This window comes from Engystomops pustulosus, chromosome 6 (assembly GCF_040894005.1).
Source record: "Engystomops pustulosus chromosome 6, aEngPut4.maternal, whole genome shotgun sequence".
In the NCBI taxonomy this organism is placed as follows: Eukaryota; Metazoa; Chordata; class Amphibia; order Anura; family Leptodactylidae; genus Engystomops; species Engystomops pustulosus.
This window is the reverse complement of record NC_092416.1, coordinates 68,566,330-68,593,814: the sequence shown is the minus strand read 5'-3', so window position 1 is coordinate 68,593,814 and position 27,485 is coordinate 68,566,330. Positions and strand designations below refer to the sequence as shown.

Genomic DNA, 27,485 nt, shown 5'->3' with positions numbered 1-27,485 from the left:
CATATAGGACCTTAGTAACCCAGTAGGAGAGGCACATAGTTATAAATGCTGTAGCCTGTGAACCGTGCAGCTGGTGGATGTATGTAGTGTAAGAAGAGCCTTCAGTTCCTTGCATTAAAGGCATGTTTCAAAGGGACAGGTTCTGCGTAAGATATATAAATTAACTGTGAGGAAGCAATGAATTGATTTCTCTTCTCTGCACTCAGGACCTTTCCCATACCCTATTACAATACACTGTGCCGGCCGTGCAAGGATTTTTCCGCTCCATCTCTTTGTCTCGTGGAAACAACCTACAGGACACCTTGAGGTAAGATTTTTAGCAGCTTCACAAGTTAAGCTTTGGCTCTAATGTTGCCTTCTTTCCCTGCACAATTTCCTCTTGGGCAATGGCTTGTTTTCCCTGTGAGATCAGAGAGTGAGTGATAAGGGCACAAGTATTTCCTGGATTAACCAAAGGATATGAGAGATGCCAGAAGCCAACTGAACAATCCTATATTCAGAAATTGCATGGGAGCGATTAACATGGCCAAAATTCTGACTCTGATGAAGTTAATAAAATCTGACTTGTGCAATGTGATAAAAGGATTTTAGTAAAATTTCTCACTAATACCATTGGAAGACTCACCGTGGGGTTTGACCCTGCTGCTTGGATTTTTGCATTTAAAAGGAACCTTTCAGCAGAAGTTTAACTAATAAAATACTACGAGATAATGTTTATTTCATTGCCCAGTATGGTGGCATCATCCACTAATTCAGCTTTTAAGTGAGATGTAAATGGGCTGTATAAAGTTACATAGGTGGAGAGTTTAGCACTGAAGTCAAGCTCTCCTTTCATCAGAACTTCCCTTCTGTTGTGGTTGACATCATGCACCACACTTCAGGAGTTAGGGGTTGTCCCTGAATGGGGAATTGTCAATTAAAGCAGAGGGAGTAATCTGAGGTGGGGAGCTAGACTTCACTGCTGAGCTCTCCACCACCATTGAATTTTTACAACCAATTTGTCTCTCACTTCAAAGTTGAATTTCCAGATCATGTCACCAAACCAGGGCATGAAAAAATATTATCTGGTAAGTGTTAAACTGCTTGACAATTTCTACTCACAGCTTCCTTTAATATAAAATCATTTTCTCATAAAAAATCTTTTTCGGAGTAATATATTCTTCTACAGGGATGTTGGTTCCTGCCTTTTTGTTCTTTATCCGGTCTTACTGCTTTCGCTACAAACTGATTGTACCCTGTACCTTTGTCTCATACTTGATGTAGCCTGTTAGTGGCTGGGCCTTATACCACAATGATCCCACAAGTCCTCAATTTATTTTTAAACAAGTATGGGATTTAAATGATGTACAAAAATATATATATATATTTTTTTTAAATTCTGTATTCAAAAATCTTGGGAACATGTTTGTAATAATCCAGGAAGAACAATAGAAAGTCCTATGAAAATGTACTCCACCTAAATGCAAGAACTGGTTGTAACCCAAAATCTCATGAACGGTTTCATACACTGATCAGCTGCATTGCTGGATTTTAGGATTACAATATAATTCTCTTTATCTACCTGTTTCCAAATAATAGAATCAGTGAGATTAGTGTCCATATAAAGGTACTCTCATTCTATCTTATTATTTTCTGGACTGTTGTGAAATTTGAGTATTAAAATTAATGGGATATGATGCTGTCATTGGCCTTCATTTTTCCTCCATAGTCAGGTGGAAGCTCTGCTTTAATAGTGCTGCACTGCTCGTCCCTGCCCAGCAGGGGGCTACAGTGTTAATAACTTCATCATCAGTGTTATTTCTTCTTTATTTTTATAGGTAATTACAGTTTTCTAAAGTGCTGGACTGTTACTAGTATAAAAACTGCTCAGATCATAAAAAGATATGCTTTGGCTTTAAAAGATGGGAATGACTCTAATTCTAATAAATTATCTGGTTATAAATAAAGACAGCATACATGTGATGTGATGGCTGATACAGAGAATTGTTTTCCACTTGCAGGGTACTCACTCTCTGGTTTGATTACGGCCATTGGCCTGATGTGAATGAAGCTCTCGTTGAGGGAATTAAGACCATTCAGATAGACACGTGGCTGCAGGTAAAAGCTGTGACTAGTTATTGCATTCCCCTATACAGCTACATTGTTATTTTTTGAATGTTCTTTCAGGCTGTGTTCACACGTGGAGGAGTAACTCCCAAACGTAGATGCATTTAGACCTAAACATTTGCTTTAGGGAACTGGCAACATATGCTTTGACTTGTTAACTGAGAAAACACGTATTTATACAATTTCTACATAAAGCACTAACTATAACCTCTGGGTTCATGACTCGGTACTCTGAATTGAACAACACTAAAATCAGGTTTGAAAATATAAGAGATCCCTATGTTTAAAGTGTTGTGTAATATATCTATGATGGTGGTGGGCTCATGTGTGAGAGATAGGTGAAGTGCATGTACTGTAGTATGGTAGGATCAATCAGACAACCACGGGTTAAAGGACACTAGGTCGTCTGATAAATAAATTTACAACAAAAAAAAACTAAAAATTCTGAGCTAGAGCTGATATAAATAAACAGTAAAAATATTATATATGTTAGGTCAACATGTCCTAAAATGTCCAATCTAAATATAATAGTTATTCCCAGCATTTAACCCAGTAACTGAAAACTGCAAAGTCGAACAAGCCATTTTTAGACCATTTTTCAACATATAAAAATTGTAATAAAAACTGCCATGCAGTCCTCAAAATTGTAGGATTGAAAACATCATCTAATCTTGCAAAAAAGGACACCACACAAAGCTTTGTACAAGTTTGAGAAATGTATTCGCGCCAGATATTTTTTTGTACAGGAGGTTTTAATTTTTGTAATGTATGAAAACCTTATAAAACCTATCTGAATTTGTTAACCCTGTGATCTCACCGACCCAAAGAATAAAGAAGACAGGTCATTTTGGATACACAGTGAAGGACAAAAAATTCAAACCCACAAGAAAATGGCACAAAGTATTTTTTCACCAATTTCACTGCATTTGGAATTTTTTCTTGTGCTTGAGAACTGTGCCGGGCACTACCCACAATCCTGAGCCAACATCCTCAATACAAACAGATTGGGACTTGCACTACTTGTGCGGCAGCAGAGAAGGCAATACTGTACATCCAACATGAAGAAAAAGTGGCGGCACTCAACAGGTAAAATCCAAAGTCTTTATTACATCACAGGAAAGGGGGGGGGGGGGCTGCCAGACACTGATCAGAAATCGCTCCTCAGCGCGAAATAAATGTAATCTTTGCCGTACCTGGCGCCCCCTCCCCAGCACCTTTTGCTGTGATGTAATAAAAACTTTGCATTTTACCGGGTGAGTGCTGCTCCTTTTTCTTCATATTGGATGATTTGGATTTTTTTCTCTCTTCCCAGTACATGGCATGAAAAATGTATTATTGTCACTATGAAGTGCAACTAGTTATGCAGAAAACAAGCCTTCACATAGATCTTTACATGAAAAAATTTCTAGCTTATTGAAGGTGGGGAGTGAAAAACGAAAACTCAAAAATGGAAAAGGGCCTGGTTGTTAACTGTAATAATCCAGTGGACAGGCACATGAGATATACACTCACCGGCCACTTTATTAGGTACACCATGCTAGTAACGGGTTGGACCCCCTTTTGCCTTCAGAACTGCCTCAATTCTTTGGGGCATAGATTCAACAAGGTGCTGGAAGCATTCCTCAGAGATTTTGGTCCATATTGACATGATGGGATCACACAGTTGCCGCAGATTTGTCGGCTGCACATCCATGATGCGAATCTCCCGTTCCACCACATCCCAAAGATGCTCTATTGGATTGAGATCTGGTGACTGTGGAGGCCATTTGAGTACAGTGACCTCATTGTCATGTTCAAGAAACCAGTCTGAGATGATTCCAGCTTTATGACATGGTGCATTATCCTGCTGAAAGTAGCCATCAGATGTTGGGTACATTGTGGTCATAAAGGGATGGACATGGTCAGTAACAATACTCAGGTAGGCTGTGGCGTTGCAACGATGCTCAATTGGTATCAAGGGGCCCAAAGAGTGCCAAGAAAATATTCCACACACCATGATACCACCACCACCAGCCTGAACCGTTGATACAAGGCAGGATGGATCCATGCTTTCATGTTGTTGACGCCAAATTCTGACCCTACCATCCGAATGTTGCAGCAGAAATCGAGACTCATCAGACCAGGCAACATTTTTTCCAATCTTCTACTGTGCAATTTCGAGCTTGTGCAAATTGTAGCCTCAGTTTCCTGTTCTTAGCTGAAAGGAGTGGCACCCGGTGTGGTCTTCTGCTGCTGTAGCCCATCTGCCTCAAAGTTCGACGTACTGTGCGTTCAGAGATGCTCTTCTGTGTTGTAACAGGTGTCGATTTGAGTCACTTTTGCCTTTCTATCAGCTCGAACCAGTCTGCCCATTCTCCTCTGACCTCTGGCATCAACAAGGCATTTCCGCATACAGAACTGCCGCTCACTGGATGTTTTTTCTTTTTCGGACCATTCTCTGTAAACCCTAGAGATGGTTGTGCGTGAAAATCCCAGTAGATCAGCAGTTTCTGAAATACTCAGACCAGCCCTTCTGGCACCAACAACCATGCCACGTTCAAAGGCACTCAAATCACCTTTCTTCCCCATACTGATGCGTGGTTTGAACTGCAGGAGATTGTCTTGACCATGTCTACATGCCTTAATGCACTGAGTTGCCGCCATGTGATTGGCTGATTAGAAATTAAGTACTAACGAGCAGTTGGACAGGTGTACCTAATAAAGTGGCCGGTGAGTGTACTGTGTACTCACATCCCATCCCCTTTCATTATTCAGTGGCAATAGAGTAACAAATGCTTGCCACCCATTCACACAACAGATCACATTGATCTGAAAGTTTTAGGGTTGTTTTTTCCGCTGAAGTTCAAAAGTCATCCAAGGAAAATCAATTGTGCAGTAAGTAAGAGCCAATAAGAAAATTGTAGAAAGTTATTGCAGCAGAGTTAATAACATTCTGTGACAAATCAGAAGAAATGGACCAAGATCAAACATGAACTTTTATTTAATGTAAATTGTATCTATAGGAATGGACAGCTGAGACCTAGTGCAAGCATAACATTTGTAGCCGGATTTGTAGAGAAAAATGTAATAGGCTTCTATGTTTTGATGTGTTGACAATAGATTTATTTATAATGGAATGCAATGTCTGGCTTTTTATTGGATCATTTTATTGAATAGCTAGTATAAGAACTTTTCCAGTGAATTCACTGATTACCACATACTCGTATCATGACAGGCAGCATCCAAATGTGTTTTCCATAAAGAAACCCAATACCTTACTCGTACTCCATTCTTTTATTCCTCCGTAATACATTACACTAGAATGAGGAATTTACTGACTCCTAGCCATGTGACCATACATTGCCAATCTATACATTACAAGTTGGGCTTTATGTCATGATTTGGTTGCTTTTAATTAATGGAAGTGAAACTGTGTTTATACACACCCATATATACATACATAATAGCAATAGGCTATGACACTAAAACCATCACATGGGATATAAGTAACTTTGGTTCCTGAAATTCATTTGCTGAAAAAAAGAATAATTGGTAAGTAGGATAGGGAATAACAAGGTGATCAGTGTGCTTCTGACTGCTGGGACCCCAACTGATCTCAAAACTGGACCCCCATGATCCACAGAATGGGGATCTGCTTCTCACTTAAAGGGGTATTCTCGTCTGGGCAATCACATTCAGTTTAATTACTCTGCCATATATAAACACTTTTTTCAATTAGATGTTATTAAAAAAAAATGTACCTGTGTGAAGATAATTTCTCTTAAATGTAGTAATATGGTCCCTTAGAAACGAGATAGCTTCCTGGGATACGGCCACCTCTGCTGGAGTGATTGCACAAAGACACAAAGGGTGTTCGTATATGAAATGTCCGGGAGTTACAGCATATCCCACAGCCGTCCTGCGGTAATGAACGCTGAATCCAGGTGGTCAGGCAGGACTCAATAGCACATGTCTGGCCAACGCTGCCAAAATGTGAGGTGGTCGTATCCGAGAAAGCTATCTTGTTTCTAAGGGACAACATGATTACATTTATGAGAAATTATCTTCACACAGGAACATTTTTTTTTAATAACATCCAATTGGAGAACTGTTTACATATGGCAAATGAATTAAATTAAATGTAAATGCACAGATGGGAATAACCCTTTAATTGGAGTGGCAGGACGCATGCTCCACCCAGATAGAATGGGATACCCATTTTCCAGAATGCTGGTGGTCCTAGCAGTAAGACCCTCACCAATTACCTCGTTACACCTTAATCTGTGGATATTGTATAACGTCTAAACTTGGGAGAACCCGTGTAAAACGTCATGGGTGGCTTCCACTTGTTAGTTTGAGTTCTTGCTATGGAGACTGCATCTCCCAGCCTACAGAACTTTTCTGCTGTTTATTATTAGTACGAGATATCAGATACTTTATTTGTATAAAGCACTCCCAAGCGTACAGAACTTGTCTCTTCAAGCTCCATCCTTATTGTTTAAATCTGTTAAAAAGATTGTTCTGTTTGTTTGATGGTCACAGGTGATTCCACAGCTCATTGCAAGAATAGATACCCCGAGACCTCTAGTAGGACGTCTCATCCACCAGCTGCTCACTGATATTGGACGATATCATCCACAGGTAAACTAATGTCCTCTAAAGTGTTTACAAATGCAGCACTAGGTTCCTGGGGTGGGCTTCGGCCCATTGTTATATGAATTATTATGCAAACTAAAGAGATTGGTAACCAGAACTTGGTGTCTTGGATTATTTTAATGCAAGATGCCGGATTCTGGTTATTGATCGCATGTGTTTGCTAGCCATATATGTGAACGCACTCAAAAGCTAAATGCACACCACATCTCTTTACTTGGCCTAACTAGCCATACAATATGCGAACATCTCCATGATCCCCATTCCCCAGTTACTCCTTTTTTTTTTTTGTTCTCTTTCTGCCCAGTTACTCCTGAACATAGATGCGTATAGACCAAAGTGTTAGAGTTTGGGCGCTAGCAACATGTGTTTTGCCTTGTTAACCTGTAAAACATGTTCCTAGTACCCAAACGCAAGTATATAAACTATGGGGGAATAACGTCTTCCAGGTATACTTGAATTGATTACTTGAGGATGAACTAGTCACTGGCAGGTTAGCCTTGGTTATCACGGGAATCAGACAGGAGTTTACTTTGCCTGGGACTGGTGACAACAAATCAGCCTTGGAATTTACAATGAAATTGAATATCTTCCTCCAGCAGCGGCACAGGCTCAGGAATGAAATGTTTGTAGTTATAAGAATGATCATAACGCTGGAGAACAATGATACAGATAGGAAACTGCTGTGTTATTTCATGAAGGGTCTCTGGAATTTGTATTACTGGAACAATTGACAATGAAGCTCTGACTTCCCTGGAAGCTGCTGGAGATCACTGCTGATAAAATGGAGCATGAATCCTTCTGAATATTTCAGCATATATTGATATTGGAATAGTGACCATTTTAAAAAAAAATGTTGGTTGTTTGAGTTTTAATCTTTGAGTTAAAAATGCAAGTTCTATTACACTGCACATTACTGCATTCACAAACGGCCATTGTGTTACATTTTGAAACACAGTGCAAAGGCTGTGGTGGAGGGGCTTGCCTAATTGCAGATGTGTTTCCACGGAAATCCTTGCAGTAGGGAACAAGCACCACATGTTTTCATGTAAGCCATGTAAGGGTGATTTTTGTGTTTTTAAACAGTTTTAAAGCATGCAGTTTCACTCTGTGGCATCTCTTGCTATCACTAGCTATCCAGTTCCAGCCCCCCCATGCCCTCTGTTATATAGCCAGCCCCCCCCCCATGCCCCTTGGTATATAGCCAGCCCCCCCTCCCCCCCCATATGCCCCCTGGTATATAGCCAGCAGACACTGAACCTTGGTATATAGCCAGAAACAAAATAATTAATGACATTTAGTTTGGTTGAAACTTGGTGTTTTTTTTTTAATGAAATGCTAAGTGGTTTAGGGGGAGGTAGGGGGGGGGGGGGGCTTGGGCTGAAGGACCTAAGTATTTGGGACATGTTTGCGTGCAACATTTAAGACCCCGAACATTGCCATTAGGGTCCATCTAATGCTGGTGGTAATGACATTCATATGTGATGTTTTTAACCAACCCGAGAATACCGGAGCTAATTCGTCATCAGATGTGAGGCATTGAGCAATGTTAGTTTCACCTCATTTGCACTTGTTTTTCCTCTATGATTGTCTCCTGATTGTACGGTTTGGGGCCTCGCCTCGTTCATGTGCAGCAGGGTAATTGTCCCCGGAGATGCTCATTAGAAGGGCAGATTATCATTCCTTTCTAAGGCTGCTCTAGTGCATGGGTTACACGTGTGACCTGGTGGGAAACATATGGCTAACATGATCGTTCTTTGCTATTTACATGGTGTGTTACTTCAATCCCACAGGCTCTCATTTACCCCCTTACTGTTGCTTCTAAATCTACAACCACGGCACGTCACAATGCTGCAAACAAGATCCTGAAGAACATGTGTGAACATAGCAACACCCTAGTCCAGCAAGCCATGATGGTAGGTGACCCCCTCAGAGTTCATTCTGCAAAAGGGGAGGGAGAAGGTCTTTTCTAAAGGGAACCTGTCACCAGGGACCTCATTTTTCACTAAAGACAGATTGTAAAAGCCCATAACACCTGCAGTGCACATCTGCCATTACAATATAATTGTGTGTTATAACTTACTCTTGCATCCTGAAAAAATCCTAGGGTAGTCACAGGGACTGGACTTTGGTTTGTATGCATTTCAAAAAACAACATGTGACCTGTTTGAGCTGCAGGCTCCATGTGTGTGCTCCTGCACAGCTTGTCCCTCCCCGACTGATGCCAGACTGACCAGGCTGTAACCTCTGAGAAGAAGCAGGAGGTGGAGCTAGACGGGAGCACAAAGGTGGGGGCTAAGATCTGAGGAATGAGTAACACAGACAAGCCACATGTTGTTTTTTGAAATGCATCCAAACCAAAGCCCAGCCCCTGTGACTACCCCAGGATTTTGTCAGGGAGCAAGGTAAGTTATAACACACAATTATATTGTATTGCAAATGCTTAGAAAATGCAGAAAGGCATATTTGCACTGCAGATGTGATAATGGTCTTCTGCAACCTGTCTTTAGTGAAAATGAGGACCCTGGTGATAGGTTCCCTTTAAAGTGGAAGTGTACTTGAGCCTGCAGAGTGTTTCACCATGAAGAAACCCACTGACCTCAGTGATATGTGAACTTTACCAAGAATAAATTAGAAATTTTTCTAATCATCTTGATTTAACGTCTTGTAGTTTTCTGTGTTTTCAACTACAGAAACTACACAAAAAACCCTGTGTAGTCTGACCCCGCACTCAAACACTGATAAAAACACACCCAGGGCAACAATATTTTTAAAAAAATCAATAAATCTTATTCATGATAAACATGAGAAATTAGCAAATAAGTTACTGTGATTAAAGGAATGTTGGAAAAGCACAACTCTGTATTAAATACAAATGAAGAACACAAATCTGAATGGATGACCACTATAGCTAGCCATACAGTGAACAAATAGCAAACATGTACCTATAAGTGGTGTTCAGTGTATATATTGCTATAATAATAATAATTTATATACCGCCATCAAATTCCGTAGCACTTTACAAATCATAGGGGACACAGACAAATATAATATTACATTACAGAATACAAACAGTCATATGGAACAATAGGAGTGAGGGCCCTGCTCGCAAGAGCTTATAGACTGAGGATGAGGGGGTGACACGAGGTAAAACAATTGTATAATGGACCAGCCATTCTTTATAAGGGAACAATATTAAATAATTTAATTAATAATAATTGTGCTGCTTGAACCAGCCATCAGCCGCCATCTTATTTACAGGGTCCAAGGTAAAAGTGACCGCAGAGAAGCCTGGAACTTGTATATATCTGCTGTTTGCCGGATAACAGATGGCAGATAGGATAGATTAGTAAAGGGAGAGCTGGTGTTTCATGCAGTTAGCGAGAGTGTTAGCATTTTAAGAGCACGTTTGAGGCTATGGGGTTTTTGCTTTTGATCTCATTTGAAAGTTCTCGGTTGAAAGGTAGTGATAGAATCAATGGATGAGTGGGGTACTGTTTGATAGATACCAGCCATGTTTTTATATACCTAAACAGTATTTTAATATGTAAATGCCTCTTATTACCTTTTAATTCACCTTTCTTTCTTTCTGGCACCAGGTTAGTGAAGAACTGATTCGAGTTGCTATTCTCTGGCATGAGATGTGGCACGAGGGTCTGGAGGAGGCATCACGTCTCTACTTTGGAGAAAGGAACGTGAAGGGCATGTTTGCTGTGCTTGATCCCCTTCATGCCATGATGGAGAGGGGACCTCAGACGCTTAAGGAGACCTCTTTTAATCAGGTGTGTTTCTAACCCACCACCACCAACACATACAATACAATACAACTTTATTAATCCCCGGTGGAGGAAATTCTTTTGTACATAGTGCCCAGCTTAGATCATACATTATGATACAGTTTTACGATTATTTACTCACAGTACACTACTGTGTCAAACATATGGTGAACAGTTTGTCGGTGACTTGTTTGTTTGCTTGCTTGTCTGTTGCTTGGTTACATGTTACTGAATAACATACAGGGTTACATACATATGTATACTCTAATTACAGACTACAAATGGTGGTACAATTAACATACAGTAGACCCGGATTCCATAGATTCCAGTTCCCTGTTACTGGATAGCATGATAGATAAGAGGTGGTTCTTCCAGCTTGGATTGGGGGAATTTTGCATGCAGATCCAGGGGCGCCATTGTCTGGTGCTATTAGCAGCCTGATCTGGCACCCATCTAAGCTTTACAGTAATCCACCCAACCAAGTTTAAACCCGGTGGCTACCCAGCCATTGGTTCACCTACATTTAGGAGCCCTATTCACCATGACTGGTCGCTCTTGGCTGCCAGGGATCCCGCACTCTGTTGCGCCCATACTTCCTAGTGCAGGTGCTCCAACAGGGTTTGGCATGGTTTGGGAACGGGGGTGCAGAATAGTTTTGTACCGGCAGCTTATGACTCAAGGTAGGTAGGCCGCAGAGTTGGTGGGATGAAGTCCTAGGCCTTTATAGGGGAGGCCGCTGTTCAGCCTGATGGCCACAGAAGCAGTGGGATGATCTATATTGGGACATCAGCTGTTTGTCCTTCAGCCCAAGTGGCAGGGGCAGGGCAGCCCTTAGACTTGACACAGGCAACTGCAGTGGGGCCTCAGGGGTCGGAGGCTGCAAGGTATCGCAGGCCTGACGCATGCCACAGGTCTGCAGGTGGGATACATCTGACCAGTGACATACAGGCCTTTAATCAGGGATAGGAGCGCCAGAACAACATCTAATCCGCCACCCTGGACTGTGGCATGTTGGAAAAGCACTCGGCGAGACGCAGAGGACTCTGCTGGATGGTTCACACTGCTGGTCCACACTTGAGCCAGGGACCTCCTTGCAGCAGTCCTCAGTCTAGGGTGATGGGTGTGCAGGGGGACCCAATGGCCACAGCTGTCTCCCGACGTTCCTGCTGCGCGGATGCTGGCATCCTCCTCACTGCCTCAACTCCATGGTGCGTGTATGACCGTCTCAGACTGCTGGTCTGCTTATGTGCTCCTCGATCTCGGCTTGCGTCACTGCCTTTAGGCAAGGTGATCGCGGAGCAGGTAGAAAGGAGCAAAGTGTCGCAAAGCAGGGGGAAAAAGACGGTGGGGAAGTGGGGAGGGAGAGAGGAAAAGGGGATTTTCTGGAGCGGGTGTACAGGCAGTCACTACGACAGCGCCATGTGGGAAGTTCATCATGTCACATGCGGTTTAAGTTGAGAAGGAAGAATAATATGTGATATCCAATTATGGTGATTCTCTTTCTTTTATCATCCTTCTTGTTCTCAAGGCTTATGGTAGAGATCTAATGGAGGCTCAGGACTGGTGTCGAAAGTACATGAAATCTGGTAATGTAAAGGATCTAACGCAGGCATGGGACCTGTACTACCATGTTTTCCGACGAATCTCCAAGCAATTGCCTCAGGTAAGTGAATGAAGAACCACAATTGCCTTTTCTTTACCTGTCACTTACTGTTGAAAGTGTATGGAGCGCTCTCATGTTCTGGGTTTGTTTTTCAGCTTACCTCTCTGGAGCTCCAGTATGTATCCCCCAAACTGCTGATGTGTCGAGATTTGGAATTGGCTGTACCAGGAACTTATGATCCCAATCAACCAATAATACGCATCCAGTCTATTGCACCTTCCCTTCAGGTTATCACCTCCAAGCAGAGGCCTCGAAAGCTAACACTAATGGGTGCGTCATTTATGTCTGTTAGACTTTTAAACTATAACTCTGCTTTTAAAGGGAGTCTACTAGTAGCTTTGACTCCTGTTTGGTAGCATCACTGTAGACCTGTGTTACCACACTTTTCTGTGTGGAATTAGTGGCAGCAGGAATTAGAAAATTGGTTTAGGTTCCAGGATTGTGTCTGGACTTGGAAAACTGGGGGAGTCTCCAAGTTACTTTATCTTATGATTAGGCCCCTTGCACACGACCGCATATAGTATGCTTGCTGTATGAACAGCAGCTAGCATACAGCCACCATACGGCAGCACACCTCCCTATGAAGAGGTGAGGGCTGAGAAGCTCTCACCTCTCCAGCCGAATATATGCTGTCCCCGGATCCCAGCATTGGCGTAGCAACAGTTCATGTGAAAGGAGACTTGGTAACAACAAACACAAAGTTACACATTCTCTCCATCCATTGCAGATGTTATCCCTCCCCATTCGTCAGACATCTGCATGATCAGTATAAAAGATGTCTTTAGCTGCAGTACCTCACATCTCCCTACTGCCCTCTCCTGGTCCATTATATGTACCAAGCAGAATCGGTGGTCATTAAGGCTACATGTTGATTTGGTACCATGTAGGGTTGCACCGATACCAGAATTTTGAGTTTGATGCGATACCCAGAAAAGTATTGCAATGCTCGATATTAATACGATACTTTCAAGAAAAGGAAAAAAGTATCTGAATGTTTAGGGGGCATTTACATTGCATGTGTTTCAAATGAAATGCACATTTCTAAATGCAATCAGTAACGGTCAACTAGTGATTTGCCAGTAGAAGCTTTAGTGCTTTATGACCGTGTAGTAGATGTGTTGTAGAGGTTGTTCTAGTAATGTTTATATAAAATACTATACTAAATAGTATAATTTAGGGCTCATGAACACGGGGGTTTTTGATGTCCATATGCAATCTTTTTTTGCGGAGGGCAAATGGACTCACTGTTTCCTATGGGTCTGTTCAGATGTCCGTTTTTTCACGGGTGTGCAGACAGTGAGAAAAAAATTGCAGCATGCGTTGTTTTGTTTCGTATGGGGAGCATGTACAGTCAATGGATCTGCAAAACAATGGACGGCACATGCATGACATCCGTATCCAGAGTGTTTTTTTTTTTTTTCTTCAAATGTTGCAACCATCTGGGCAGGGCAAGAAGTAGATTGGAAACCCATCAGCTTTTTTTGCATGTGAAAAAAACGGATGACATACGGATACAATATGGATTGATTACAGACATCATGTCAGCATTTTTTGCAGATAAACACCGGAACTCCCGTCTGAATGAGCCCTTATTTTTTGTCTAATACATTTTATTCATTTAATTTAACTGTATTATATGCTTAAAATATTATAATCTCCATAATAATAATCTCCCTAATAATAATAAGCATCTCCATAATAATCATCACAATAATCATCTCAATAATAATTTACATAATAACCACCTCCATAATAATCTCCATATTAATAATAATAATCATCATCTCAATAATAATAATCATCTCAATAATAATCTGAGAAGATCCCTCTCTATATACCAGTATATTCAGCTTGTGTCACAGTGAAGCTCTTGGTTACAAAAATCCTCCCACAGACAACCACTAAGCCCATAGCCTAGTTTATATCGGCTCTGTTCTGTATCTCTATGGCAGGTGGAGTTTGTGGGTTCAAATCCCGGGCTGAGCAAAAATTAATGCATAATTTAGAGTCGTGTGTCTGGGGAAGCCCTGGGAGATGTGCAAACACCATATATGGGCAGATGGTGATATCTCCCTGGTGACGTGCTCCCTGCTCTGCCGCTAATCTGACAAGTCTACAAAAAGTATTCCCTACCCAATATCTGCTCTGGGGAAGCCCTGGAGATGTACAGGCACCATATATGGACAGGTCTGATATCTCCCTGATGACGTGGTCCCTGCTCTGCGCTAATCCGACACATCTCAAAAGGATTCCCTGCCTGATGTCTGCTCTGCAGACAGATACAAGGAGTCTGTAGAGTCTGTGGAAGTCATTCAGTACCGCAAGTAAGAGAAACCTGGTATTGAACTGTTCTGGCTTTGCACCTATCATATAAGTACCAAGGTTTCAATGCATCATGCAACCCTAGTACCATGTAATGATTATGTGTGAAATTTTAGCATAAGGATCAGTGCATGTCGCCTGTGACATCATCTGAGCTGTAGGCGACTTGTCTATCAGCAGATGTCGGAATAGTGCAGAATTCACTATGAAACGTAAAATCCTTTTATGGATTCGCTAAACCTTAAGATGTTTTTACTTTCGAGTCCTTTATGAAGTGTAATTATAAAACATGGTTTTGGCATTTGGGTAATCTTTGAACGTGAGATCAGGCCAGTTTTCGTCCCAGCCACCATTGTAGAGCTGGCCATGATTACATTCCATTTTTATAGAGTGGGAGTAGCAATGGTGCAGAACACTTTACTCCTAGCACCGTGTGGAGGAAACAGTATAGTGAACTAACCGTATTAAAGCCTAAATTACCTCATTGGACTCCATCAGGCTAATCTGTGCCATCCATGATATACATTGGCATATAAATGAGTTGACTGATCCTAGTTTTTCCAATACTGGTGACAGTGGTTTGTAGTGAGATATGTATTTGTCCTTACAGGGAGCAATGGGCACGAGTTCATGTTTCTGCTGAAAGGACATGAAGATCTACGACAGGATGAGCGAGTGATGCAGCTCTTTGGACTGGTTAACACTCTTCTAGCAAATGATCCAGCATCTCTGCGGAAAAACCTCAGGTATGGATTGTTCACGTAGTGGTTTGTATGCTGTAAAGAAAAGTAAAAGGAGTCACTTTTTCTGTTGTTTTGCTGTTTTGACAGTATTCAGAGATATGCAGTTATCCCATTGTCCACTAACTCTGGTCTGATCGGATGGGTTCCTCACTGCGACACACTACATGCCCTCATACGAGACTATCGGGAGAAGAAGAAAATCCTACTGAACATTGAACATCGCATCATGCTCAGGGTAAGCAGGTTATGCCTTCAGTAAGTAGCTGAGTGTAGGCAGTACAGAGGTTTAACCTTAATCTTTTCTTGGTTGTAGATGGCTCCAGATTACGATCATCTCACCCTCATGCAGAAGGTGGAAGTGTTTGAGCATGCTGTCAATAACACTGCCGGGGATGACCTGGCCAAGCTGCTTTGGCTAAAAAGTCCAAGCTCAGAGGTTGGTGATTCTCTATTACATTTAAACCCAAAAGTAGTATTAAAACCTTATAATCTGGCACTTGATTGAAGAAAAACACTAGAGGTAATTACCAGAGACAAGCCAGGGGAATTATGCATCAAGCAGCTCCACATCATTGGCCGATATGCAAAATGATGTCACCATTGTGAAGGTCTTCTCTACCAATGTTACTTAGACATTATAAACAAGGCCACAGTTGCAATATGATGGTGCATTTTACTATGTGCACAAAGATGGCCATTGCGTTCTTGTCAGAAGATGCATCCATTTTCTGATTTAATAGAGATGTAATGTGGATACTGTTTTATAAGGTGATGCTACAAATATGATTGTATTATTTTCTGTTTTAGGTCTGGTTTGACAGAAGAACCAACTACACTCGGTCTCTGGCAGTGATGTCCATGGTTGGGTACATCCTAGGTTTGGGTGACAGGTACATGTTTTGTGTATGCAGATGGTGGCTTATAAATATATTACAGATTGTAGATGGAGAATGTTTATGCCTGTAATTTCTTGCAGACATCCATCTAACTTGATGCTTGATCGTCTAAGCGGCAAAATACTTCATATCGACTTCGGAGATTGCTTTGAGGTAATTATTTGTACTGCCACTCAATCAGGGAATTGTTTGGCATAGATGGAACAGCTCCCTGGACCTCTTCTTTCCCACTTACTAGCGACGAAGGTTTAAGGAAAACCTTGGTGTATTGTCATAGGCAGCTGTGTATAATGGACATCCTGCGACTTTCCTCACATGTGCAATGTATTGTGTATTGGGGGTGTAATTCTACAAGTAACAGAAACATGTCCTGAGTAATACATTTATCTTCAATCCTGGGAAATGAATCTTTTGTATATACATTTCTATGGTGATGACATCATTTTCCTGCTGTATTTGGACATGGTTACCCTCTAAGCCCCTTTAAGCTTATATAACAGGATTATTATAGGTTTTGCACACACCAAGAAGTGGGAACCTTGATTGCATCTTTTTGGCTTCAATTAGATTAGGATAATATCATAGACAAGTAAGGGAGCAGGACATCTAACATGAAGCAGATGCTGGAAGAGAGACACGGCTGGATAAACAACATGAAATCGCAGGATGTTGGTCTGCCAAGCAATACAGTTTATCCACATATTCAGAAAATAATAACTTACATACACATATTTAGTCAACATATTATGTGTTTTCTTTTAAGGTGGCCATGACCAGGGAAAAGTTTCCGGAGAAGATTCCATTCCGATTAACAAGAATGTTAACCAATGCTATGGAGGTAAGGACACAAAAACACAGCTTTCAAGAAAGGATCTGTTCACCTCTCATATTTTTTTTTTGTATATTCATCAGTAATTATCTATAGTATAAGGAACCGTCCCTATGTTTTGTCCAAAGGTAACTGGCCTTGATGGGAATTATCGTATCACATGTCACACAGTCATGGAGGTGTTACGGGAACACAAGGACAGTGTCATGGCTGTGCTAGAAGCTTTTGTATATGACCCTCTTCTCAATTGGAGACTTATGGACAGTAAGTAGCACTCATGTGGTCACCTCACATCTCCATACACATCCTGTGGTCTTTTTCAGCATGTCCAGAAAGCGCCAGCAGTCACACATAACTCCTATATGTGCTATTGTGGTTTATGAGATGCGGAAAATCACAATCCCTCTATGTGGTTTAGGTTTTAGGAACAGCTTTGCTTGTTTGCATAGTTACAGCCTTAGGAGTAATCGAGATATAAATTTTAATGGGTCCTCCATTAAATAGTCAGGATATTACTTGCCTCTGGGAGTGCAGTGCTTGTAGAAAATGCATCTATTACCAAGAACTGTTTATTATTATTATTATTATTATTATATCCAGTAGTGGGCATAATATTAAGCTTAATCAGAGCAATTTCTATTACACCAGTAATCGGCTTCTGAGTAACGTTCAGTGACTGCGGTCCAATCTTCGCAATTTTATGCTCATGTGACAAATTCCCTCATCTCCAGGAACTGAAATGGAATACAAGCCATGAAAAAGTTCTAATTCCTGGTGGGCGATGGGCCGGGGAGTTGGCCAGACTCTTTTGGGGGGTGGGGGTTGTTGGGGGTGCACGATGTACCAAGAGCTCGGAGCCTCTTAGTATCAAGCACAGTGTGTGCCGCTGGAGATAGGGGGGTTATGACAAGCGCATGAATCGTGATAAATTCGACCTTTCTCTCCTTTATCGATCAACACCCCCTAGTGAGCTTAGTTCCGTTGGCTTCCATATTCAGTACATGGGTTCAAAAATGAACCACACAAAGATGGATACAGAATAGTCCCACAGGTGTGTTCCGTTGCTGCACTGTATGGCTTAATGGCAAAGATAGACAATTTTCCAATGCAGTTTCTGTAATGAATCCTGATGGTCTGCAGTCATTCTGCAAGAACATGAATAGTTTACTTCTAGTGGATAAATGTATCCAGAATCCTCCACCAACATCTTATGCAAAAAGGGAAGGCATTAATTGTATTTTTGTATGAGATCCGGGAGGAGGAGGTGTTTTTTTGTTTGCAGGCCCACACTTTACTTCAAATAATAACATGGACATATTCATATCCACTCAAAGAAAATGGTAAAGGTTCCTATTGAATGACCGCAAGCAGTGATCTGGAAAACTGTCATGAATATACAGAAAAGCAGCAAAAGATAAAGAAAAGCCTTTTTCTTTTTATTTGATGGAAGCCGGCCCATTGGTCAGTGGCCACATCAGCTACGTTTTTCATAGTTGGACAGTGATCAGATAGTCGTCGTCCCCCCCCCCATGACTCTATAAATAATGACTCTTCTCGATGAGTTCCTTTAGATGTATCCATGCTGATTTGCATGATAATCAGAATCCAATCATCACCCAGCCTCTCACCATGTCTATATAATAATCTTTTCACAGCCAATATAAAAGGCACCAAACGCTCTCGTACACGGACAGACTCGTACTCAGCCGGACAGTCTGTGGGTGAGTTTAACCTCAAACAATCCAACAATGTCCATGGAGTCTATTTACTCACGTCCAACAAATAAAACCTGCCTAACTTTTGTTTAACAAATCACAATCCATGCATGTGAATCCTAAAACAAAAAATTCTTCTGTTACTCTCAGCCACACCACTACTACAGAATCTTTAGGAATAAAATCTGCATATAGCACTGGTAGGGGCATGTGCAGCTGTGATATTTGAGACTGTCTTAGGTGAGAAAAGTTTGGGAGGCACTAGGGTGTCGCTCAGCTTTTATATCATACCAGAGAGCTCTAGTGCATTATGCAGTAGTAAGGAGTCATGGAACAGAGAACATGTGCTGGCGAGCTGTATCAATATGAGGACTACAAGGGGATTGGTTCTAAATGGCTTCTCTGATTTAGACAATCTCTACTTGTTAGGAGACCTTGACAATAATGTCCTGATAGAGACCTTTTGTTGAAATAAGGATACCGTACAATGGCTAACTTATATATTAACTTCCCTATGTGCATGGGTTATTTAACCTGTACCATCACATTAACGCTTCAGTTTACCCTGTGATGCTGCAGTATGTACATGAACACTATGGTAATCACGTACTTTCAGGAGATTGCTAATGGAATCTGACAGCCAGTCTTTTTACTGGCCAAGATCAGAGATGCACTCGTATCCCAAACAACCCCTTATATGCCGTGGTCAACTGTGACCTATGCATGCAGAGAAGTATCTTTTACACCCTTTCTACTCCTTCCCACGAGCAGCAAAAACTTTAGCCATTTGCAAAGCACAAACATTTACAACTGCAATAGAATGGTCATCTCCATCTATCTAGCCCTCGGCTAGGCTGCCGTTTCGGAGGTTTTCCCTAGCTAACTAATCTATCATATCATTTCTTCAGGGTTTGTCCCTGCTTCTCAAATAGTTACAGGCTAACTTTTCCACGGAGTCTGGTCTCTCTGCAGGAGAGATTTCTCACTCAGACTCTGCCCTAGTGTCTTGCCTGACAAAGCACACGATGCTGCCTATATTGTTGTCTAACTAGAGCTGTAACCTTTTTGTTTGTGGGCTTGTTTTTTTTCTGAATTAGTTGTGTTTTTAATGGTGCCGTTGTGAGGCTTATATAACTAACTAATAACTTTTGTAATAATTGCTTTTATTCAAGTAATTAACAAAAAAAGGCCTCTGACTTTTTACATGATAAGTTTTGCGCCCGTGACTGTGGATTATTTATCACCTTTTTACTTCCTATAGTTATTTTTATGTGATTTTTCCCAAGAACCATAACCTTTTTCAATCAATGGAGTTTGTTTTTTGTTTTTTTGACCAATGAGTTGATGTTTCCATTGGTACATTTCAGTATTACTTTTTGATGGTTAGTTACTGCCATGTAAGTTGGGATGCGCTAAATTAGTGCATTGTCTGGTGTACTTCTATGTGATAATGTATAAAGGGGTTAAACGTGAGTTCCAGATAATAAACAGTATCGGATGAATGGGGGTTTGACTCTTGGAACCACCACAAACAGCTGTGTTACCGTAGTAGTAGCAACGTTTTGCTTTCAAAGCTTCTAGTGGTATATGACTTTTACTGTCCCTCTTATGTCAGCCAAAAGCTGCATGAGATCTGAATTTACCTGCCTTAAATTAATCTCCATTTGAAACACTAAGGATCATCTTTTTCACATTTCAATTCTTCAAATCTTGGGGCAGCAACTATACCCAGTCTGCAGGTTTCAACTTGAATGTTACAAATTACAATTTTTAAGAAGATTGTCAGATTCCAAAGGCTGTTCTCACTCCCAAAAAAGGGTCAGTAAGTTACTCTGTAACTTGTAAGTATCCCAAAATCTTACAAAACAAACCCTTTGACAGCTATGTGAAGGCTATGGTTGTCTGAATTTCACAAGAAAAAATGTATAAGATTCCTTACATTCTTAGGCCTTTTTCACAAGGCCACGATAGTCTATGGCACTTGCCGCACCGTGACTTAAATGGGCGGCTGCGCTGCAAAATATAGGACCTGTCGTAAATTTGGGTGAATTTGTAGTGCAGGTGCTCGCCTTTCATTGGAGAGGAGCACTCCCTTTTCCACCCAGCCGTGTGCTGCGCCTGGGATCCAATGCGGGCCATGTGAGTAAAGCCTTAGCCTACATGCACACAGCATGTAGTTTTATATGGGCTGAAAACAATGGATCCGTTTACTGTATTTGTCCTCCATATGTGTCCTGTTTCTCCCCCTGTATGGACACAAATGCAGCCCTTGGCCCCTTGTTTCTGCATTGTATTTATGGTCCATATAAAATAAGGAAGGCCGGTAAATGCCTCTGTTTTGTTCCAGTCACTAGATTTTGTTGCCAAGCAATTGATCTGCATATGTGGAAGCCACAAGCATCATATACTGATAGATGACAGCAGCAGCTTCAATATTTTTCACAGGTCCATAGAAGTTTTCTATGGGAAAGCACCGGATGCTAATACAGACAGGAATAGGACTGTTGTGCATGTGGCACACAGATACGGTCCTCTGGACTACATGACTACATTGAATAACATTGAAATATGAGACTGATTTATAAAATATGGTTCAGACACATCTATGAAACAACATAGTGTGCATGTAGCATTAAAGTCAAAATGGACTTAGTCCTGAAAGGGTTAATAGATGTGCAAGTATAAGAGGTCCTTCTGATACTGTGTCCTCACATGCTGGGTTCATCCTGGGCAATGGCCACAGCGTAATGGTGTTTGACAGATCATCAGAATCCTTATGGGAAATCACAAGGAAATTACAATGTTCTGTGTCACGGCTCCAGAGCTTTCCCACAACAGTAATGTGGGCACTGCACAATGTGGGCTCACAGGGCGCACCGTAAGCAATCAGGAAAGCGTAAACACCGCTGTGTAGATGCCGGCACTTGTATCGTGATGTGTATATCATCCCTACTCGTGCCAGCACTGCAGAACAGCGTCTCCCTAAGCTTTACAGGTTATGAACAGAACATGATGTTAATCCAGCAGCCTCTAAAAAATAATGACTGTATTTCCATACTACAAAATTAAGAGGACTCCCATAAAAGTCATCCAGCATATTGTCTGCTTTATACTACAGAACAGAATCTTCTACAGCAGCTATTAGACTTGCGTGTCTATTTTCACAAGTTTTCTTTATACTTATTATGCGGCTGCTTCTTATATATGATTCTGCAGTCTTCTCACCAATCCTAACATCTTACTAACGTATAAGCTGGGCTGGAGAATGTGAATGTGTGTAATCTGTTATTCTGTGGACACATAGGTAAGCAGTGTAGCTGTAGACATAATAAGATGGATATTTTGCTTGGACAAAACAAAATTTACCATCAATGTCAAGCTTGATAAACCTGGGGCCTTTACTCAAAGATCCAGGCGCTGTGACTGTGGTAATCTTAGAATTGCTATCCATGGCCTAATTCCTTCTAAAATCAACTTTTAATGATAATGTGCCTGAAGCCCTCTGAGATCTGGCTTTACTGCTCACTGCACAAGTGCTAAGGGAGCAGGGGGAAGTTAGACAGTGTAACGTCCTCTAAAGCCATATCACAGAAGAGCTTGGGTGGCCACTTGGTTCATTAGCATAATTGTAAAAGTTGATTTTGGAAGGAAGAAGGCCATGTATGACAAATATAAGAAGATTACCACAGTCACGGTGCCTGGATCTATGAGTAAGTGGCCCTGGTTTATCATGATGGATTTTGATGGTGGATTTCCTTTAAAGCCGTTTCATGTTTCACACAAAATGCATTAGTTGGAACGAGTTAGCTTGTGGTCTGACACAAGAAAATGGGGAAGCTTAGATAGCACAAGAACTACGAGGATATACAATCCCTGGCCTAGTGTTTCCTCTATTAAGAACTCAACATATAAGGTCAGATTGGGGAGCCACTGTAAAGACGCAACACAACAGCTATCCCTGCCAACAATAACAGATCATTGGGTCTGATGATGACCCCCACCTCGTCTGCCAAGCCCCTACGCTCTGCCCAGTTATCCATACCCCTAAATCTCTTTCTGGATACAATTTAGTGACAGAATTGAGAAAGTTCATTATTTTCCTTTATGTTGCCAAATGTATCACAGTACAACACAGTAACAACACATCAGTATAATGTGCATGTTGTTAACCTATAGGCTTTTTTGTTAATGTTATTTTCTTTTTTGTTTTTTTCCAGAAATGATGGAAACTGTAGATATTAGTGAGAATGCTCACAAGAAGCCTGGAAGTACAGTGCCGGAGTCCATACACACCTATAGTACGTTCACTCACCTTTCCTTATTTGGATCCTCTATGAAACTGCAACGTTTCAAGAAAATTTATCATCCTTTACCCAATATCATTGAAAATATAGGACCAGTTTAAAATACTGTCAATATGGATTAAATATGTACGGTGGGATTAGTGGAATGATAGTTCACCAGAACAGCATCAACTTACTAAGATTTGGTCACCCAGTGTCATGTTTTCTCCAGTTCTGGTGTCGCCAGAGTTGATTTTCAATGGTAACTGTAAAATAGAGAAAACCATTTTAAAACCAACACTGGGGACATCTCTATGTAGTAAGTATTGAATCGGTAAACTAAATATTTTGACGTCCCAACTAAAAGAAAAAGTTATGGCTGTTAACATAGCACAAAATTCCCAAAAAGCGTTAGGTCGTTAACAAAATGGTTAGTAAAGGATGTAATAATACCTTCTAATATGTGTAATTTTGTTTTCTTGTTGCAATTACATTTTATCTATTTTCTTTGCAGTTGGTGATGGTTTAGTGCAGCCTGAAGCACTAAATAAGAAAGCTATCCAGATTATAAACAGAGTTCGAGATAAGCTAACAGGTAAATTCAGGCAATGCCACATAGATATTACACACAGGTTTCGCTTGGGGCTGGGGGTGTCACCTGTATATATGATAGCTGCTGCATTGTGGGATGCAAATGACCTACCATGACAGATTTTATGTATTTTAGAATACAGATGACTGATGCACTCTTCATTTCTTAGGTCGAGACTTTTCCCATGAAGAAACTCTTGATGTGGCCACACAGGTAGAATTATTGATTAAGCAAGCCACGTCTCACGAGAACCTTTGTCAGTGTTATATTGGATGGTAAGTCATATGTAACACTTTAAAGAGTCAACTTCGAAGACTGTTTCAATTTAATCACAAATTATATGCTTCTTAGTGTTGGGATATCCATTTTTCTAGTAGATCTCCAATTGTGACTGACTGCAGTCACTACCCGAAAATACGATGCATTTCATGTCAGTTGTGTAAATCTAGTGAGCTCCCTCTAGTGGTGGATACAAGAAGCCAAAAATGGATCAGTTAGGTTTACAATGGTGTTAAGGATTTGCACCGCTTTATTACCAAACCATTTCTTCAACCCCAAACAAGATACAAAAAAAATTGTCGAAATGCTGAGGCTCCACTATGGAGAGATGCTAATCTGTTAATTAAGACATTTAATACCTTTTCATTTCTTTTCAGGTGTCCATTTTGGTAGAAATTGCTGTGACCTTCCTAGACCTGAATTGATGGAGCTGGCAGCACAATGGATGTCATTGTCATGGGTTGCTGATCACCGGTGTCTCTTACCTTAGCAAACTGCTAAACTGTGGGCACTGGGATGGATTTTGTGTATATAGGGATTGCTCCGTGCCACACCAATCATGCTTGGCGCCTGTCAGATAACCTGGAAGATACAGCCTGTTACCCAGCTACAAATCAAGAACATTACAATTTATTACTGAAGTGGTTAGCCAGAAGTGATGTAGCTGTGAAAGAATTATGATTGATAAAGTGATACAAAATATATATGTGACGCCAAGTGCTCCAGTGCCGCTTTATTTATATATTATGTTGGAATTTTTATATATATTTTTGAGTACTGCATGAAGGTTCCATATTTCACAATGCAATAATTTGTTCTAAGAAGATGATGTATACCTACAATGAGACATGCTTCAAACCTATGGAAGGGATCAGATTTGCTGTATTTGATATAGGTTTGAAAATAATTTTATTTCATGGCACATACGAGACTGGTGATACAGGTTCTGGTTGTTTTTGTTCAATCTGGCTAGGTTCAAAACTCTTGATTACAAATTTTTTATATAATTCAAGCTACCTACATGTACCAGTGGAGGGAGCTCATGAGCTTACTGCATACTGACTAAATTGAATCTAATAATAATGCAGTATGCAATCTGTCCCAACTAGAGTTATGTCTAACTAGTCTGACTTTGCCATAAAAGGTATAAGGGTACCCACCCCCGTCCTTTTGCATTCAAAGCTGCCTCATTGTTTGGGTTGTTAAGCTCCTTTTCTTGATGTGAACGCCCTTAAAACAACTGTTTTTGGACCCGAGAATTTGGGGCTCTTGTATGAGGAAAATGGAGACCAGTGTATAGAGATATGAGGAAATTAACCACCACAAGATTTTGGATTTTATAACAATGTGATAAATTCACTTAGAAATGAACACATTAAGATTCCCTGTAAATATAACATATTTTGTCCATCCTCTGCTAAGAATATAAATGCCATCCTGGTAATATCTGTTTTCAGGGAATTTGGGTGACTATCATTTGGCTCTCACAACAATAAGCAGGTGAGCTGCAGCGGTGGCTGCGGCAAATGCTCTATAACAATGATAAACATCCTGGTGATATCCAACCACTGTGTATCTCCATGTCATCATAGTGGCAATGTGTTATTATATACTGGAACTTGTAAGTTTGGAGCTGCAGCTTATAGAGTCATGATGTATAAAGACCTTGTAGATCTTCTTTGTGATTTTTTTTTTTTTTTTTTTGACCTACATTAATTTTAAGGGGAACACCACATTTATCTGAAATGCTGCCGTTATCGCCCCCTTCACAGTATTAGGGCAACTAATAGCCGATATTGTCAGGTCTTAAGTACCATGGACAATGAAATGCATAGATGTGTAAAATAACAGAGTTAATTCCATAATGAAGACATTTGCTTGTGTTCTTCCAATTGCTGTGACTGCGAAGGGTCCTGACAAGCGGGGCCGAATGGGAGACTATAGAGTAGATGCAGGGCGGCACTACCAGTAATACCGCTTATTGTAAGGTAATTGTCTGATACAGTCTGTTCATAACGGCACCATATTTGACATTTCTACTTTTAAATTACACTGATATTTTATCCCAAGAAAACTATGAGGGTCTCTGTTTGTTTATTTTTTGTTTATAAATGAAACTTATCAATAAATATCAATCAACTATTCTGTTGTTGAGGTGTGGTCCTTTAACAAATGCTCTTACCCCATGTACCAAGACTTCCCCCATCTGTCTAATGGGTAGTTAAGCTTGTCTGGTACCAGCCTATTTGATCCATTAAACAGAAGGTGAAAACATGATTGCTGTGAGTTTATGCCCATAAAGGGAATCTACTATCGCCAGAATGACCTTCTCGCTAGACCGAACAAGAATTCAGAGTACTTGATGGACACTCCGTTTTGTAGAAAAATGATAATTGCATTTCAGCAGACCTAGTTAAACTGTCCACTAGATCTGCATTGCTTACTTATTTGACTAGAAGGTCTCCATGTCTCAAAGTATGGAATGGAGATGCTGGATCAAAAAATAAGATTCTTATAGGTTGTCCTCTTGCTATCCAGCTTTAAGGAAACCTGTCATCAGATTTTCACTAATAAACCTAATAGGTTCCCATAGAACTATGCTATCTTACCCACTCTGTTTTTAGCTTAAATAAAAACCATCCATAGTTACTATCCCCAGAAAATGAACTTTGTAAGCCTACCTGGCACCCTGCCTAAAGGAGTCAAAGGGCGTGTGTTAGTCATGTGAGGCAGTATGTCTCTCAGCTCATGTCTGCCGGCATGTCAACCAAACAGTTCATTTTCTGGGGATAGAAACTATGCATTTTTTAGCTAAACAAAAGTATAGAGCTATGGGAGCCGGTCATTAGGTTTATTAGTGAGAATCTAGTGACCAGTCCCTTTTATGTTCTACCAATAGCCTAGTAGAATATAAAATCCATCTAGATTCCAGACTTTCATAGGAAGGAGTACTCTTACCAATATATCCACAGTAAGGCTACATTCACACGAACGTATGGGGGATGTATATAGGTCCCCCATACACTTCAATGGCCTTGCGGCACCGTACCGGAGCGGTACGTTGCAGCACATGTGTGGCACCGCACTGTTCCGTGGCCCATAGAAAGATAGTCCTATCTTTCTACGGAATACGGCGCAGTGCACTGTATATTCCTATGCAAAGTGGCGGGGCTGAGCAGCACTCACCACCTCTCCCTGGTGCAGTGTGAATGCGCCCTGAGGGCGCGTTCACATGTTGCGTTTTGGTTGCGTTTTCATTGCGTTTGAAACGCATATACAACAGCTGATGTGAGGTAATTTGCCTAATTACATTACCGTTTACGTTTGTAAATGCAATGTTAACGCATGCGTTAACACCGCGTTTACGATGCGTTTTGTAAAAGGAAGCGTTAACAGTGATGTAATTAGGCAAATCACCTCTCCTCAGCTGTTGTATATGCGTTTCAAACGCAATGAAAACGCAGGTCAAAACGCAACGTGTGAACGCGCCCTAAAGCAGGGTACTCAAGCAGGCCATAGGTGCAAGACTGACATACATACGATATTGGCAGCCTCTGAGAAGATATCTACTTCGTGGACTGTTGGAATTAATTTGGAAATGGATAGTATCGGTCTTTCCCCCAGCCCCCTTCCCACACTGACGACAATA

At 40.9% G+C, this 27,485-nt stretch overlaps 1 protein-coding gene across 10 annotated transcripts in view; it reads left to right on the top strand.

Moving 5' to 3' along the window:
- MTOR (mechanistic target of rapamycin kinase) overlaps nt 1-25,978 on the top strand; it is an 82,386-nt gene extending 56,408 nt beyond the window's left edge. For 9 of the 10 annotated variants that reach the window (XM_072156418.1, XM_072156415.1, XM_072156417.1 and 6 more), the window contains exons 41-59: nt 207-307; nt 2,001-2,097; nt 6,628-6,726; nt 8,532-8,654; nt 10,338-10,520; nt 12,043-12,177; nt 12,273-12,447; nt 15,110-15,245; nt 15,330-15,477; nt 15,556-15,678; nt 16,050-16,132; nt 16,219-16,291; nt 16,902-16,976; nt 17,096-17,231; nt 18,623-18,688; nt 22,900-22,980; nt 23,480-23,560; nt 23,727-23,832; nt 24,214-25,978. In XM_072156418.1, coding sequence (XP_072012519.1) covers nt 207-307; nt 2,001-2,097; nt 6,628-6,726; nt 8,532-8,654; nt 10,338-10,520; nt 12,043-12,177; nt 12,273-12,447; nt 15,110-15,245; nt 15,330-15,477; nt 15,556-15,678; nt 16,050-16,132; nt 16,219-16,291; nt 16,902-16,976; nt 17,096-17,231; nt 18,623-18,688; nt 22,900-22,980; nt 23,480-23,560; nt 23,727-23,832; nt 24,214-24,229 — 2,037 coding nt within the window. In that variant the 3' untranslated portion in view covers nt 24,230-25,978. The remainder of the gene's footprint in view (nt 1-206; nt 308-2,000; nt 2,098-6,627; nt 6,727-8,531; nt 8,655-10,337; nt 10,521-12,042; nt 12,178-12,272; nt 12,448-15,109; nt 15,246-15,329; nt 15,478-15,555; nt 15,679-16,049; nt 16,133-16,218; nt 16,292-16,901; nt 16,977-17,095; nt 17,232-18,622; nt 18,689-22,899; nt 22,981-23,479; nt 23,561-23,726; nt 23,833-24,213) is intronic. The other variant, XM_072156416.1, reaches the window with a different exon arrangement.
- Nucleotides 25,979-27,485: the final 1,507 nt, after the last annotated feature.